The sequence below is a fragment of the Pseudophryne corroboree genome, chromosome 3 (assembly GCF_028390025.1).
Source record: "Pseudophryne corroboree isolate aPseCor3 chromosome 3, aPseCor3.hap2, whole genome shotgun sequence".
NCBI classification, from domain to species: Eukaryota; Metazoa; Chordata; class Amphibia; order Anura; family Myobatrachidae; genus Pseudophryne; species Pseudophryne corroboree.
Window position 1 is genome coordinate 489,594,763 of NC_086446.1, and position 17,487 is coordinate 489,612,249.

At 45.2% G+C, this 17,487-nt stretch overlaps 2 protein-coding genes across 7 annotated transcripts in view; one reads left to right on the forward strand and one right to left on the reverse strand.

Annotated features, from left to right (window-relative positions):
* The window catches only part of LOC135056134 (zinc finger protein 664-like), a 34,174-nt gene extending 28,926 nt beyond the window's left edge, over nucleotides 1–5,248 (reverse strand). The window contains exon 1 of one of the 4 annotated variants that reach the window (XM_063960935.1): nucleotides 4,983–5,248. The gene's annotated coding sequence lies outside the window, so the exon portion shown is untranslated. Of the gene's footprint in view, nucleotides 1–4,343; nucleotides 4,738–4,794; nucleotides 4,956–4,982 lie in introns of those variants that run through there. The other 3 variants (XM_063960937.1, XM_063960933.1, XM_063960934.1) reach the window with 3 other exon arrangements.
* Nucleotides 5,249–5,300: 52 nt separating this feature from the next.
* LOC135056133 (E3 ubiquitin/ISG15 ligase TRIM25-like) lies at nucleotides 5,301–8,869 on the forward strand. 3 transcript variants are annotated; one of them, XM_063960931.1, is made up of 2 exons: nucleotides 5,301–5,425; nucleotides 7,077–8,869. In XM_063960931.1, the coding sequence occupies exon 2, from the start codon at nucleotides 7,144–7,146 to the stop codon at nucleotides 8,710–8,712; it is 1,569 nt and encodes a 522-aa protein (XP_063817001.1). In that variant the 5' UTR covers nucleotides 5,301–5,425; nucleotides 7,077–7,143; the 3' UTR covers nucleotides 8,713–8,869. The 3 variants fall into 3 exon arrangements, with proteins under 3 accessions (XP_063817001.1, XP_063817002.1, XP_063817000.1); XM_063960932.1 differs by lacking the exon at nucleotides 5,301–5,425 and adding an exon at nucleotides 5,451–5,576; XM_063960930.1 differs by lacking the exon at nucleotides 5,301–5,425 and adding an exon at nucleotides 5,633–6,263.
* Nucleotides 8,870–17,487: the final 8,618 nt, after the last annotated feature.

Consider the following 17,487-nt stretch of genomic DNA (forward strand, 5'->3'; position numbering starts at 1 on the left):
ATCGGGAAGAGGGATCAGCGGTCACTTTACTTAACACATTGCAGGGATGATTTTCTTAATATATACATTGGAACCTAATTTCTTATGGCCACAAATAGCAGTTATAAAAAATAATTATCAGGTCTAAAACTCAATAATTAATAAATATGCCCCAAAACCAATAACAAAACTGCACTACTAAATATTTCTTCTTCCAATCTGTGAAATTCCTATCCTAGTACAAAGATTTACCTAAGTCTCCAAACCGTTTAGCATTCCTGAAAACTCATGTCTTCAGGCAAGATGACCAAATTCCAGAACTATCTACTAAATATCCCAAGACCAGAAGTCAGCAACCCCTGGCATACGGAACAGTTTTAGGCGGAACACGGAAGGTTTAGAAGATTTACTAACTAGAGCAATATGAACGTTCCCAGACATAAATTTAGGCCTTAATATTTTCTAATTAAATGAACAATTTGTTTATTCAGTTACAGATAGCAAACAATGGGGGTCATTCTGACCCGATCGCATGCTGCAGTTTACCGCAGCGGTGCGATCGGGTCAGAACTGCGCATGCCAGATGGGCCGCTACGATCGCCTCTGCCTGATTGAGAGGCAGGCAGAGGTGGTCGTTGGGCCGGGGGGGAAGAGGGTGGAACGGCGGCATTTGGCTGCCGTTTCGTGGGCGCGGTCCGGCCAACGCAGTGGGGGGCGGGCCGCAGCGGCTGCGTGACGTCACACACAGCTGCTGCCGGCCGGGGAGCGATGAGTAGCTCCCGGCTAGCACGCTAAAGCTGCGCTGGTCGGGAGCTACTCTTGAAGTGCAAAGGCATCGCCGCTGTGCGATGCCTTTGCACTTCCGCGGGGGAGGGCCCGGCACTGACATACGGGGCGGGACAGCCCTGTGCTGGGCGTCCCCCCGCATGTCAGTGTGAATGATCGTCACTGCTACGATCATCATCTCGGAATGACCCCCAGTATCAATAGGCCTCACCTATAAGCTTTATTGGTGTATATGTTTTACCAGTTGACACCAACTCTTTCATCCTCCTTCTCTCACAACTTGTCCAACTATATAGTTGTGTGGTTTGAAACATACTCTGCGCTGGTGCGGAAAATGGGAGTGGTCACACATCACTAGGGGCGTGACCATATGTCACTAGACATGTGGCCAAATGACCCTTTTCTTTGCACTCTGGGGAAAAGCTGCATTTTCAGATGGGTACATTAGCATGGATAACTGCTGATTTGCATGACTGTTGAAGCCATTTTATACATTATTGCTTTGCTTTTAATTTATTAGCTTATTATTTTAAATAAGCTAATAAAGAAGAGCAAAGCAATAATGTATAAAATGGTTTCAATTGTCAGTCATGCAAAGCTTGCCATTATAAAATTCACATCTGAAAATGCAGCTTTGTATTCTTTAGCCAGACCCAAACATTAAATTCCACATATTAAGCAAATAAAGTAATTAATTTATATAAGTCACTAAGTTTTAAAGTCTATAATTAATTGAAACCAGATGGGACATGCCCAGCCAGTTCTAATGCTGCGCCACACACGGTCACAGGAGCCGAGATGGATGGATGGGAGGGGAAGCAGCTGCAGTCGTAAGGGATGCCATTCCTCTTCGCGCCAGCCGCCAGTAGAGGGAGTGTGTCAGTTAAACTCCCACCCAGGGCCGTCTTAACAGCAGTGTAGGCCCATACGCAAAGCATCCTATTGCAGTAGGATGGGGGGGGGGGGGGGGAGGGAGCTATCAGTGGCAGCTCTGATGTCCCTCCGGCGGTAGGGGGTGTTCTATCTTCCGCTCAGCATGTAGGACCTGGAGCAGTCATTTCTGCTACTTACTCCTTTACTGCACAGATAGTGGGAGATGGGGCGGGAGGGAGAACACTATACTGTAGAAGGGGGCATTGGGCTGAATGAAGGGGCCCCAGTGCATGACTTTTAGGGGGTATTTAATATGCAGGGAAGGGGTGGATAGTGGAGTGGGCATAATATGCATTATTTTCTGGTGGGAGGGCAGCTTGCTTGACTGCAGATATCTCCAGGTCCTGGAAACAGATTTCTTAGCTTTCATAAAAAACTAGAGAGTCTCCCACCTTTCAGGAGGTACAGTACTGAGAACTTGGGGATCAGAGTTCAGGAGCCAGAGCAATCCACTGACAAATATAAAACTGCATACGAGGCATATGGAGCTGGAGCAGGGACCAGCTGCTAGAAGGCTGGTATCCCTAGTTCTGGGCATAGAAAAGACAAGCTGCCACTGTCTACCAAAAGGGGAGAGTCCCAGAATTTTGGCGTATACCCTCAGAAAAACTAAGTCAGACAGAACCTGAGACATCTGGCTGGGAAGAGCATTTAGCAGGCTCGGATGGGGACCGCTGCTTTGAAGTCGGATAATTCAGGTTCTCCAGGGCCGGTTTTAAAAAATCTGATACCCCTGGAAAAAGGGGACCCTCAACTATCAGCCCAGGTCCATATGCTAATGGGGCCCTTGGGCAACTGCCCATTGAGCCCATACGAAAAGACAGCCCTGCTGCCAGCAGCCCTGGCAAAGTGGAAGGCGTTGTCACGCCGTTGAGAACCATGGTCTTGCTCGGCAGAAAGCTAATTGCAGTAATGGCAGATCACAGGTACCAACTGTGGCGGGCGGTAAGGCATACCCGCTGCCAAATTCTTAAGAGTACGCTGTACCTCAGCGCACCCGCATACTTGCACCACTACCCACACCCCTTACCATCCCGACCCTGTCCCCTCCAGCTCCCATACTTACCCCAGCAGACAGCCCTCCTCTTGGTAGTCTGTCCCGAGTACCTCGCAGCAGAAACCGTTACGGCGCACGCCCAGGCTTCCACTACATGCACACTGAGCAGACAGGACTTTTTACAATTATTATATAGTTGTTAATAGGATATAAATACATTAGAGAGTGTACAAAGAAGAGCAACTAAAATGGTGCATGGCCTACATCACAGAACTTACCCGGAAAGGCTAAAAGATCTTAACATGTATACTTTGGAGCAGAGAAGGGAAAGGGGGGACATGATAGAAACTTTCAAATATATCAAGGGTCTTAAAATTCAGGAGGGAAACATTCTTCAAAGGAAGAGAAGTATTAGAACTCGAGGACATACACTGAAACTGGAGGGGGGGGAGGTTCAGGGGAAATTTAAGGAAACATACTTCACAGAAAGGGTAGTGGATAAGTGGAATAGCCTCCCATCAGAGGTGGTAGAGGCTAAGACTGTAGAGCAATTTAAACATGTTTGGGATAGGCATATGAATATCCTTAAAAAGAATTAAGGTTCAAACAGGGTTGAGATTACCTAAAGAAAAAAAAAAAAAAAAGAAAAAAAAAAAGGGGGCAGACTAGATGGGCCAAGTGGTTCTTATCCGTCGTCAAATTCTATGGGGTATATTCAATTGAAGTCGGATCCATTCCGACATTCATTTGTCGGAAAGGATCCAACCTGGGCTATTCAATGACATCTCAATTTGACTTTAAAAAAAGTCGAATTGAGATGCGGGAGGGCAGACGGGGGAGAGCAGTGCTACAGCAGCGGATATATAGCCGCTGCTGTAGCGCGGCTCTCCCCCGTCTGCCCATGGCTCCCCCCCCCCAGTCCCTCTGCCTCTCCCCGTCCCTTCTCTCTCTGTCCTTGCATCACAGCCACCGCTCATGGTAGCGTAAACCCGGCTCCAGCAAATGAGGTCTCGCTTGCTGGAGCCGGGTGGACGCTGCTGTGAGCGGCGGCTGTGACATCCTCCAGCGCTGCTCACCCCGTCCCCGCCTCTCGCGCTGCTTTCTCCGTCTCACTTCGACTTTTTTTTAAAGTCGAATTGAGAAGGTCGAAAAGGACAAGCACGTGGATCGGCAGCTATTCTGTCGATCCACGTGCTTTTCGACAAGTCGAATTCCTCGACTTGTAGAAAAATTTTGTGGTTATATTGAATAGGTCAGAACCCCATCTGACCTAAAAAAAAGTCGAAAACCGACGTCTGTAATATACCCCAATGTTTCTAATAAACAAATAACGTGTCAGTTTCACAACATTGCATCACACTTCGTACAGCAAAGGTTATTTACAAACAGCTGCACTACAGCAGTAACAACACATCCACATTTATCTGCTCAGCAGACCTTAGTCAGTGAAATTAAAAATGCAAATGACACATTAAAAGTGCACAGTAATGTGGGGGAAGTACAAAACCAGCACTTGCATATACTGTAAATGAAGGCGTATACAGAGTAATAGGTCAGTGGTATATAATATAGTGATACATAGCAACTCAGTGGACTACCTGTAATAGGAACCACTATTAGGGTAGCATAACGCATAATGTGCAATTACTGTATAGGCAGCTGTTGTCACAGACCTGACTAAAGTGCACGTGCAGCAGGCAGATACACCAAGTCAGGTTGAGTTCAGTGTTGCCAAACCTAAACTAAAAAACAAGTAACTGATGAGTGAAAACCAAGCACAGGACCAGCGTCCTTACTCCTGCTTGCCTGTCCAATCCATATCCTCCACTATGAGCTTAGGCAGAGCCTCTCTCTCACTTCCTGATTTCATTAACTCCTTCAGACCCTGAAGCCCAGACTGGTGCAGTGGTTAGAGCTACAGGACAATGCAATGTATTACAAGACTAGGACATTTCTCCAAAGCATATAATGTACATATATAGCTCCTTCACAGGTGCGGCTCTCAGAGCACAAAACGACCAAAAATTGAGACTTGCTTGTCAACGTTTCAGTTTATAGACAAACTGTTTTCAAAAGAAATACAATCACCACATACTCACAGCTTATACCCCTTCACCATCCCCGTGCAGACTGAACCCCGCTGCTCCCGGCGGGGACGCGGGCAGATGACGTCACCGCGCCGGCCCATCCTCTCTGCAAATGCAGCCGGGCAACTGTTACCCGGCAACATTCACAGCGCTTCCTATGACGCCATGTGACCCGCGACCGTTGCCTGGCAACTACATACCTCGGCAGGGTTGTGTCTATGTTGCCTTCCTGCAAAGGACCTGGACGTGACAAAACGGGTGGGAATGAGAGAACTTCCGCCCTTACAGCTCCTAAATGTTTTCTTCGTTCTCTGATCGTCTGGGGTATTTTTTTGTTCCTTCTAGTATGCAGCATTGGACGCTCGCAACGCATCGGGCTCGGTGTCTCGCTCCGCTCCGCTCGCCACACTTTTCTATTCCAAGTAGATTGTGACATGGACCCAGGGGGTTATGGGAAAGGTCCTCTGCACGAAGAGAATCTAGACGCTGCCGTATTTCCGTCTGCGTGGGCGTATGTGACTCTGATAGGTTGTGTCTATGTTACCTTCGTGCTCAGGACCTGGAAGTGACAAAACGAGAGGGCAGGAGAGAACTTCTGCCCTTAAAGCACCTAAATGTTTTCTTCGTTCTCCGTTCGTTTGGGGTAATTTGTTTTTTCTATGCAGCATTGGACTCTCACGGGCTCGCTTCGCTTGCCACGCTTCAGGCTCTGTGTCTCTCTCACCACACTTTACTATTCCAAATAGATTGTGACATGGACCCAGGGGGTTATGGGAAAGGTCCTCTCCACAAAGGTAAACTAGACGCTACCCGGAAATACAAGTTAAGATAACAAAACAAGCTGTGATTGGCTGGAAGCCTGGAACTTGTCAACAATCACTTCCTGCTGTCCAAGGAAATTCTGGGGGGTGTAGTCTTTTATTCCCAGATTGTCTGGACACTAAAAAAGGGGCGTCACTGTGAGATAAAACCAATCAGGGCAGAGAACAGAGAGGGAGCTGTCATTATGTAATTCCCCCAGACACTGTAACTACGCCCTCTTATTGTGTGTGTATATAACGGTGTATCTGCTCTGCGCAGGATCTGTCACACATCCCTCACTTGTATATAGAATAACTGTATCTGCTCTATATAGTACCTGTCACACACACCCTCACATACCTCCCAACGTGACACTTTCCAGGAGGTCCTCTCCACGAAGGGTAACTAGATACTACCTTTTCGGGAGGGATAACATGCTCTCTTCCTGGACTTCTCTATTATTGTATGATTGTTGTCATCTGTGTTAAACTAGTTAATTTGTGAGGAAGGTGTTTCACCACAGGTGATGGCAATCATAAATTAAGAGGGATGTCCAGGAACAGAGCGTGTTGTCCCTTCTGGAATGGGCCATGTTGGGAGTTATGCATGAGTGTGACTCATCCTGTATATTATGTGTGATAGGCATGACGCAGGCATCCCGATGTTTGTGATCCTGTGAGGTAAGTATTCTACCTCTCCCACCACCCCTAACCCTTCCTTACAGCAGCCTAACCCTAACCCCCACCCCCTTAGTGCCTAATCCTCAGCACCCCCCAGCCTAACCCTAACCCCCCCTGCAGCCTAATCCCAACCAGGTGGCACCTAAACCTAACCCCCCCACCCAGTTGCCAAATCTTAACCCTCCCCTGTATACTTACCTTCGGGATTCCAGCTGTCAGTATCCCGGCGTCATGGGTGCTGACCTGGTCGAGAGTCCAGCGTCTGTATTTTGGATGCTGGGGTCCCCACAGCTGGGTTCCTGAACATATACCTATTATAGAATATATTTAAAATGTAATATTCCCAACACCTGCGACACTAAAATGCTATTTGCACAATTACATGGGCTGATTTAATTATTTGGGGTTGTACAGGTATTTTAGTACTACTTGACAATTTAAACTTAGGCTACTGCAACTTGTATAATAACATGAAAAGGAAGTATGTGTGTGTATGCAAAATGATAACAATTTTATCATGTTATATTTTTTATACTGTGGTAAGATAAATAAGCAAATAGTCTTAAAAAAAAACTTGGTACCTAAAGGGTGTGCAACAAATCTATATCCCGTGGTGAAGTACAATGACACGCCCAGTTGCTTTTGAAACAAAAAGAGATTTGTTTCGTTTCTGTATAATGACATGGCAAGAAGTTGTGACGCTTGTGCCCTGCCACTAGCACATACTGTAGATCCTGCTCACAGAATTCTTTTCACTGCTTAGCGCTGAAGGTCTACAATGTCACTTTTTAAAACTATGAACCTTATTTGCAGGAAGAATCAAAACACATACTAGGATATTGCCCGAAGCTTGAAAAAGAATAACAGCCTGATTGTAGCAATGGCGTCTGCAACTGTGCAAGAAGAGCAGAGCTGCTTAATCTGTGAGAATAGCTGTATATCTGTAACACTGTCATGTGGACACACTTTCTGCCAGGACTGTATTGATCATGCATTGAATGAGGATGAATCTGGAGACTATATCTGTCCTGAATGCAGAGACTTCCCAGAGATTCCTTCACTGAGTAAGAATACAACTCTGTGTAAAACAGCAGACCGTGTCCTGCATACTCAGCTGGTGCAGGAGGAATCTCTGACATTCTGTACAAACTGTATCCACTCCCTTGTACCTGCCGTTAAGACATGTCTACTATGTGAGGCTTATCTGTGCTCTGATCACCTGACAGTACATAGCAAGTCGGCAGACCATGTCTTATCTGTTCCCACATCTCTCTTGGACAACATAAAATGTTCTGTCCACAACAAAGTCCTGGAATATTACTGCTACGAAGATGCTGTCTGTATCTGTGTGTACTGTGCGGCTGAGGAGCACAGGTCACACCACCTGGAACCAATGCATGAGGCCTCTAAGAAACGAATGGAGAAACTAAGAAATGTTCTAAATAAATTGACTGTAGAGAGAGGAAGGAATGAGAACAGAATCCAGAGTCTCCTGGAAGAGAAGAAAAAAATACCCAGCAACATAGCTAATTTAACAGAAAAAGCCAATGCAATGTTTAGAGATATCTGGAAACAACTGGAAGACCTAGAGAAGAGAGTCCACATTGAGATCTCCAGGCACAAAGAGCAGGTATCCCTCTCCATGTCTGAGCAGGTCCAGCAGCTGGAAATAAAGAATGACGAGCTGTCCAGGAAGATGTGTCACATTGAGGAGCTGTGTGACGTGACTGATCCACTAATGGTCTTGCAAGGCTCAGCAGCAGACTTGCATGATGCTGAGGAGGGGGACAATGACAACAAAGAGGAAGTTGATAAAAAAGACTCAAATGCTTGGGTTGTGGAGGAGTTTATAATTGCCCGTACAGTATATGATGGCTTAAAGAATCTTGTTACTAAAATGAGTAAAAACTTTTGTGTGCCTGAACCATCTGATCTATTACTGGATCTGAACACGGCTGCTAATAATGTAGCCATTTCCAGTGATTTGAAATCTGCAACTTGGTCCGTAATAAGCCAGCGTCGCAAAGAAACACCTGAGAGATTTCGACAATATCAAGTACTCAGTATAAAGAGATTTCTGTCAGGACAACATTACTGGGAAGTGGAGACCAGTGAATCAGAATACTGGATGGTAGGCATGGCCTATTCCAGTACAAAAACCAAAGGGGACCAGTCTTGGATTGGAAATAATAAGACGTCCTGGTGCTTTTGCAGATGGTTTAATGAGTATTCTGTTAGACATGATTGTAAAGATATTCAAATACTTTCTGAAATCACCTGTAACCGATACGGAATACATCTTGACTATGAGGCCGGACAGCTGTCCTTCTATGAGCTGTGTAATCCAGTCAGACATTTGCACACCTTCATCACCACCTTCACCAAGCCCCTTCATGCTGCATTCTGGGTAACAGATAATGGGTGGATCAAAATCAGGAGCTCGGAATAGTGTATGGTGAGATGCTTCGGTGATAATCAGGAGAAAACTGCTTACAGGGAGGTCTAGTTATAGGAGTCAATTTTTTTTAAATATTGGGGTGCTCCTGTTACACCAGGGGTGGGGAACCTTTGGCCCTCCAGCTGTTGTTGAACTACACATATCAGCATACTTTGCTGCAGTTTTACTATTTGCATGCTAAAACTGTTGCAGGGCATGCTGGCATATGTAGTTCAACAACAGCTGGAGGGCCAAAGGTTCCCCATCCCTGTGTTATACCCTCCTCACCCCCAGATAACTGAAAAGCTCCATAAATAGACAAAGGTTGTATCTACAAATCTTTGTGATCTCAAGCATTTACGGAGCATATTGGGGTGCTCCTGTTACACCCTCCTCACCCCCAGATAACTGAACAACTCCATAAACCAGACAATGGTTGTATCTACAAATCTTTGTGATTCTCAAGCATCTACAGAATATAATTCTATCTTCTCTGGTGATAATCAGGATGTGGGAATACTGTATGCTATTATATCTGAGTCATATGTGGGCGATGGAAACACTGCATGCTATGATATTTGGGTAATATATTGTCAGCAGCGGGTTCTGAGAGGGGGGTTTGGGCAATCAGGAATATTGCCCCTTGTAACACTTCCCTCATGCACTGTGTGCTGGGCTGGGGAGGGAGATGCTGTTGCTGAGCAGAAGCAATCTCTGTTCCGTACTTGCCCCATCTGCTAGAACCACCAGCTATATGCAGGAAGGAAATGTTGTGATTAGGAGTTGGGAACACTGTATCATGGGCAATGGTGGATTTTACCTATAGTTTATTTAATTATATTTTAAAATGATTAAATTAATAATATTATAAAATGTAATAATTTTTTTCTTTCTTTCTAAATTTCTCAATAAGAAACTTTTAGCCTAGGGGTGCCGTGACAAAAAGTCTGAAACTCCAGGGTGCCGTGATTCAATAAAGTTTGAAAACCACTGCTCTAAAACCACTTTTTTTTATTATTATTATTTCTGCGCATCCTCAACGGAGACAGTTTACCATATGCCTGGATAAAGAGTTTCAGTATCCCCAGTTCCATTTGCATGTAAAGTTATGCCAAAAAAAAAATTAATAAAAAAAAAAAAGGCCTCACAATAGGGAAAAAGTAATGGACTTTTCTGTACCTGTGAGTCTATTTATGAAATAACTGCTATAGAGAAGATTTTCACTACCGGTACTGGTTGACAGGAGTAACCGGCTAGTCTTGGTGCCTTACCCACTTGCACGAGTCAAAAGGCTGGTTCAGACATCTGCAGCCTCCCATTCCATTTTTACGTGAATATATTTGTAAAATAAATAAAATAATGTAAATAGCGTGAAAAAACATATGTAACTTTTTCTAAAATAAAGCATTTTACCATTTACTCACTCCAGGCTTATTTCCAGGGGGAGAGAGAGACCACATTATTATATGATTTTTTATATATTTTTCTTTTCTTATACGTCCTAGAGGATGCTGGGGATGCTTCAAGAACCATGGGGTATAGACGGGATCCGCAGAAGACATGGGCACACTTTAAGACTTTGAATGGGTGTGACCTGGCTCCTCCCTCTATGCCCCTCCTCCAGACTCCAGTTTAGATTCTGTGCCCAGTGAGACTGGTCACACACAGGGGAGCTCTACTGAGTTTCTCTGAAAAGACTTTGTTAGGTTTATTATTTTCAGGGAGACCTGTTGGCAACAGGCTTCCTGCATCGTGGGACTGAGGGGAGAGAAGCAAACCTACTTCTGTGAGTTTCAAGCCTCTGCTTCTTAGGCTACTGGACACCATTAGCTCCAGAGGGTCTGATCGCTAGGTACGCCTAGATGCTCGTCCCCGGAGCCGCGCCGTCAACCCCCTTGCAGAGCCAGAAGTCAGAAGCCGGATGAGTAGAAGAAGATCAGAAGACTTCAGTGACGGCAGAAGATTTCAGTGACGGCTTTGAGGTACCGCGCAGAAGCCGCGCTGCGCGCCATGCTCCCACATACAAAGCGGCACTGCAGGGTGCAGGGCGCAGGGGGGGCGCCCTGGGCAGCATAAAACCTCATAAGCAACTGGCATAAGAGTATACAGTGCCTGGGCACTAAATACAGACCCGCCAGTTTAAATATATAAAAATAAGCGGGACTGAAGCGCGCCATTAAGGGGGCATGGCTTAACCCACACAGCTCTAACCAGCGCCATTTTCTCCTCACAGAGACGCTGGTCCTTCCAAAACACTGCTGTACAGATCAGAGTGCAAAACGAGGGGGGGCACAGTTGTTTGGTGCAATATAAGTTAAACATAAAAGCACACTATATCATAAGCGCTGTGGAAATGAGCTGGTAAACTCCTTCTGTGTTTCCATGACAGAATGTACTGGGGTCTATCCCTTATAGCCAGTTTAATGTCGGTGGGTGTTTGGTACACGTGTGTCGGCATGTCTGAGGCCGAGTGCTCTGCCACAAAGCGAATTACTATGTCGGTGCTGTCGACTCCTAATAGTACTTGGTACATGTAAATTAATGTCAACATGTCAGTAGAGGTATATTTTTCCCAAGAGAAAACTATATGGGAGACAGACGTGGGGGTGACCCTGTCGGCACCAACAGTATCTGACTGGGTGAAAATTGACATGATAATGTGATGCATATCAGAAAGAGCTATACCTATATGTACTTTAGAATATAAGCTCTCACAAGCAGGGCCCTCTTCCCTCATGTGCTTATCCTCTCTTACTTTAATAATCTTCAACTTCATCAACTCCAGCAGTCTTCTGCCACCTGATACTTATTCCAGTGTCATCTGTTGATGTAACTATGTATATTTACCCTGTACTTGTCCTATACTGTCATCAACTGTAAGTTGCTGTTTTCCTGTTTGATTATTTATGTACTCTGTAATCGGGCGCTGCGGAACCCTTGTGGCGCCATATAAATAAAGGATAATAATATAATAATATCAGTGGCGTAACTAGACATTTTAGCGCTGTGTGCAAGAAACAGCATTGGCGCCCTCTATGCCTAAACAGGGGCAGTGCGCGCCTTAGGCGCGCGGCAAAAATATAGGGCCATGGCTTCATGGGGAAGGGGTGTGGCCACAAAATAATACAAATTCACATTACGGTGCACAATAGTCTCCATTATTCAAATTACGCCACTACACCAGGTAGAGCCCCTTTTACACATTACGTCAGGTAGAATCCCCTTTTTACACTTTACGGCAGAGTCCCCTTTTTAAACATTACGGCAGGTAGAGCCTCCTTTTACACATTACGGCAGGCAAAGTCCTCTTTTTACACATTACAGCAGACAGAGTCCCCTTTTTAAACATTACGGCAGATGAGTCCCCTTTTACACATGGCAGACAGAGTCCACCTTTTTACACATTACGGCAGACAGAGATCCCTTTTACACATTATGACAGACAGAGTCCCCTTTTTACACATTACGGCAAACAGAGTCCCGCTTTTTACACATTACGGCAGGGAAAGTCCCCTTTTTACACATTACGACAGACAGAGACCACCTTTTACACATTAAAACAGGCATATGCATTGTGTGCCACCTATTTATGGCCCTGTATAGATAGATAGATAGATAGATATACAGTAGGTAGATATATAGGTAGACAGGATAGATAGATAGAATAGATGATAGATACTTAATGTCTCTCCGCTGGCTCAGGCAGTCAGGCTCCTCGGTGCAGCTGCTGGCAGATCCCGGGCAGAGGAGGAGAAGGATGGAGGGGGACTCGGGAGCCACAGCAGCGCAGTGTAATCGCTGCAGCTCTCCCTTTCCTTCCACATTGGCTGGCTGCTGCCGTTGTGAATGCTGGGATGAGGCAAGCGCATCCCAGCATTCACAGCGGCAGGGGCCAGCCAATGTGGAAGGAGAGGGAAAGCTGCAGCGGCGCCACCATCAATTACACTGCGCTGCTGCGGCTGCCGAGTCCCCCTCCCTCCTCCTCCTTCCCTGCCCCCGGAGCTGCTTCTCACCTCGCTCCGGTGGCAGCACACACAGGCAGGTTGTAATGAGTCAGTTTGACTTATTACAATGCCGCTGACTAAAGTCCCCTTAGAACGGGGATGTGGGCAGTTGCACCCTCAGGACGACTGCGCTGTGTGCCAGGCACCGCTGGCACACACATAGTTACGTCCCTGATGTATATGTATGTATGGTAAAGTTACATAGGTCTGTGGCACGATCACAGATGTGATAATATTTATGGAGAGTGTCCTATTCATAGAATTGATTTCTCTCAGACCCCTCGGGATTGCAAAAATGTTATTTTGCCCAGGTACTACTCCCTGAGATCAACTCTAATAGTGTTTCTTATGTCGACTATAATGTTTCCCGATCAGATCCACAAAATCGGCATTCAGTACCTGTTCATACACATTGGAACGTATTAACGTCACTAGTGACCCTGCTGTTCCTGACTAAAGGATATATGTATACGTATTATATAGATATATAGATATATGTGTGTATAGGTGCATTTGAAAGTATATTTATGTATATATAAATATTTATAATGAATGCTGAGGTAAAAGTTATTCCTTCTCATGGATAGAATAAAGTAAGAGTCACCCCTGTTCTGCACAGGGCTATATCACAAAGGATCGTATGCAGGAAGATATGTAATACTCTAACTATGTGTCCGCATGTACGTTGATTATACTAGCATTACATGTGCATGGGGGAGTAGTTGTATGCAGGGTACTCCTGAAGTTGAGTCATGTCTATATCATTGCAGCATACTGCCGTGCGACTCTTGGGTTCGCGGGCCACTTCCATGGCGGTCTCGACTAGGAGGACGTTGTGGATTCACCAATGGAATGCTGAGGCTGACTCTGGGAAGTACTGGAGTATCTTCCCTATGAAGGTGAAACCTGGTTTGGGGATGGCTTTGTTAAGTTGATCTCGGCAGATACCACTGGTAAGTCTACCTTCTTGATCTATGTTCCCTCACAACGGTTGGTGACTCATTATTGTAGGATGCAGTCATTTCGACCGAATGGATACGGTTTTCCCTTTCTTTGCAGGTAGAGGAAGGTGAAAAGGTAAGAGGTCAGCAGCCTTTTCAAGTTCGCAGAAGCAGAAATCATCCTCTGTTTCTACCACATCCACAGCATGTCGCTGGGTCTATCTTGCGGGAGCCCACACCGGTGGGACCATGTCTAATACTCTTCAGTCAGTCCTGGAATGGACATGGACCAGTGAGTTTAAGAATAGAGTCCCAAGGGGGACATACTGGAGTTTCCAGACGATTCCCCTCACTGATTTGTCAAATAGACCTTACCGATTCTCCTCTGGACGGAGAGGTAGTATGCGACGCCATACAGGAGTTGGGTCAGGATCAGGTCATTGTCCTGCTGTCCCGGTCCCAAAAAAAAAAGAAGAAAAAAAGAAAAAGCTGTTATTCAAGCTTTTTCGTGCTTCTGAGGCCGGACAACTCGGTTAGAACAATCCCAAAAATTTCTACTTAAGAAGTTGAACTACAAGATGGAATCTCTCAGGGCAGGGATAGCCAATCTGTAAAAGGAAAAAGGGGTCTAAGTACGGTTTCTTCCGCATTAGGCATACCTGGGTTTGTATTCAGGATTGTCATTGCCAATTCACCAGAGTGATGGCGGTATTATGGTTTTCCTTCAATAGTAACAGTCATTATTATTCTGTACTGGGACGCTCTCCTGAGTATGGCGAGGTAAAGAAACAAATGGTGCAAAACGTTGTTTTCTCCCTGACAGTTCTTCAACAAAGTGGTTGGCTCCTGAACTTCAATAAATAGTGGAAAACTGCTCTAATCAAGCTGGTAACAATCCCCAGGTGCTGCGGGAGGGGGTTACTCTAGACAAGAAATACAAAAGGGATTTTTCCCACGCACTCTGCTGACTGTTAGTAAGAAGAACTATATACTATGTAATAATAGGAAATTTAGAGCTCTTCGTTACATATGTTTTGCAAAAGATATGATAAGCCTCCAGGCCACTTCACGGCTGCTCTATTACTGGAGGTCCCTACCTGAGCATAGGTCCAGGGCTTGGACCCCACAAATTTGGCTCAGGCCCGACCACCCCAGGGCAGCACACCATTGAATTACTAAAGTGTTAATATGTGTTAAGAAAGAAGCAGAGGCTATGGGTTAGAAAGTGCTACAAAAATAAGGGTGTTAATAAAATACTCAAAAGAGTAATATTAGTGAAAAAATAGGAGTGTTACATAAGTGCTAAATAAATAATATGTCATGCTACCCCAAGGTGGCCCAGCCCCACCAGACCTGGGGGGTACCACTCCCCAAACCCATACACAGCATAATAATAATTACAGCCACTATGGGTCATACAATTGCTTAATGTATGGCCACATGATAATGGCACATACAGAACATATCCAGATTGAGAGCTAGTTTACCTGGAGGCACCCCTGTATCCTCCAAACGGCACCACAGGACCCAGCATGCCCTCCTAATGCTGGCTCCATCTATGCCTCTCTGAACTGCAATAAATAGTGGAAAACTGCTCTAATCAAGCTGGTAACAATCCCCAGGTGCTGCGGGAGGGGGTTACTCTAGACAAGAAATACAAAAGGGATTTTTCCCACGCACTCTGCTGACTGTTAGTAAGAAGAACTATATACTATGTAATAATAGGAAATTTAGAGCTCTTCGTTACATATGTTTTGCAAAAGATATGATAAGCCTCCAGGCCACTTCACGGCTGCTCTATTACTGGAGGTCCCTACCTAAGCATAGGTCCAGGGCTTGGACCCCACAAATTTGGCTCAGGCCCGACCACCCCAGGGCAGCACACCATTGAATTACTAAAGTGTTAATATGTGTTAAGAAAGAAGCAGAGGCTATGGGTTAGAAAGTGCTACAAAAATAAGGGTGTTAATAAAATACTCAAAAGAGTAATATTAGTGAAAAAATAGGAGTGTTACATAAGTGCTAAATAAATAATATGGCATGCTACCCCAAGGTGGCCCAGCCCCACCAGACCTGGGGGGTACCACTCCCCAAACCCATACACAGCATAATAATAATTACAGCCACTATGGGTCATACAATTGCTTAATGTATGGCCACATGATAATGGCACATACAGAACATATCCAGATTGAGAGCTAGTTTACCTGGAGGCACCCCTGTATCCTCCAAACGGCACCACAGGACCCAGCATGCCCTCCTAATGCTGGCTCCATCTATGCCTCTCTGAACTGCAATAAATAGTGGAAAACTGCTCTAATCAAGCTGGTAACAATCCCCAGGTGCTGCGGGAGGGGGTTACTCTAGACAAGAAATACAAAAGGGATTTTTCCCACGCACTCTGCTGACTGTTAGTAAGAAGAACTATATACTATGTAATAATAGGAAATTTAGAGCTCTTCGTTACATATGTTTTGCAAAAGATATGATAAGCCTCCAGGCCACTTCACGGCTGCTCTATTACTGGAGGTCCCTACCTAAGCATAGGTCCAGGGCTTGGACCCCACAAATTTGGCTCAGGCCCGACCACCCCAGGGCAGCACACCATTGAATTACTAAAGTGTTAATATGTGTTAAGAAAGAAGCAGAGGCTATGGGTTAGAAAGTGCTACAAAAATAAGGGTGTTAATAAAATACTCAAAAGAGTAATATTAGTGAAAAAATAGGAGTGTTACATAAGTGCTAAATAAATAATATGGCATGCTACCCCAAGGTGGCCCAGCCCCACCAGACCTGGGGGGTACCACTCCCCAAACCCATACACAGCATAATAATAATTACAGCCACTATGGGTCATACAATTGCTTAATGTATGGCCACATGATAATGGCACATACAGAACATATCCAGATTGAGAGCTAGTTTACCTGGAGGCACCCCTGTATCCTCCAAACGGCACCACAGGACCCAGCATGCCCTCCTAATGCTGGCTCCATCTATGCCTCTCTGAACTGCAATAAATAGTGGAAAACTGCTCTAATCAAGCTGGTAACAATCCCCAGGTGCTGCGGGAGGGGGTTACTCTAGACAAGAAATACAAAAGGGATTTTTCCCACGCACTCTGCTGACTGTTAGTAAGAAGAACTATATACTATGTAATAATAGGAAATTTAGAGCTCTTCGTTACATATGTTTTGCAAAAGATATGATAAGCCTCCAGGCCACTTCACGGCTGCTCTATTACTGGAGGTCCCTACCTAAGCATAGGTCCAGGGCTTGGACCCCACAAATTTGGCTCAGGCCCGACCACCCCAGGGCAGCACACCATTGAATTACTAAAGTGTTAATATGTGTTAAGAAAGAAGCAGAGGCTATGGGTTAGAAAGTGCTACAAAAATAAGGGTGTTAATAAAATACTCAAAAGAGTAATATTAGTGAAAAAATAGGAGTGTTACATAAGTGCTAAATAAATAATATGGCATGCTACCCCAAGGTGGCCCAGCCCCACCAGACCTGGGGGGTACCACTCCCCAAACCCATACACAGCATAATAATAATTACAGCCACTATGGGTCATACAATTGCTTAATGTATGGCCACATGATAATGGCACATACAGAACATATCCAGATTGAGAGCTAGTTTACCTGGAGGCACCCCTGTATCCTCCAAACGGCACCACAGGACCCAGCATGCCCTCCTAATGCTGGCTCCATCTATGCCTCTCTGAACTGCAATAAATAGTGGAAAACTGCTCTAATCAAGCTGGTAACAATCCCCAGGTGCTGCGGGAGGGGGTTACTCTAGACAAGAAATACAAAAGGGATTTTTCCCACGCACTC

What these genes read in the sequence shown, in the direction of transcription:
- LOC135056133 (XM_063960931.1), top strand. Translation starts at nt 7,144, where the DNA reads ATGGCGTCTGCAACTGTGCAAGAAGAGCAGAGCTGCTTAATCTGTGAG.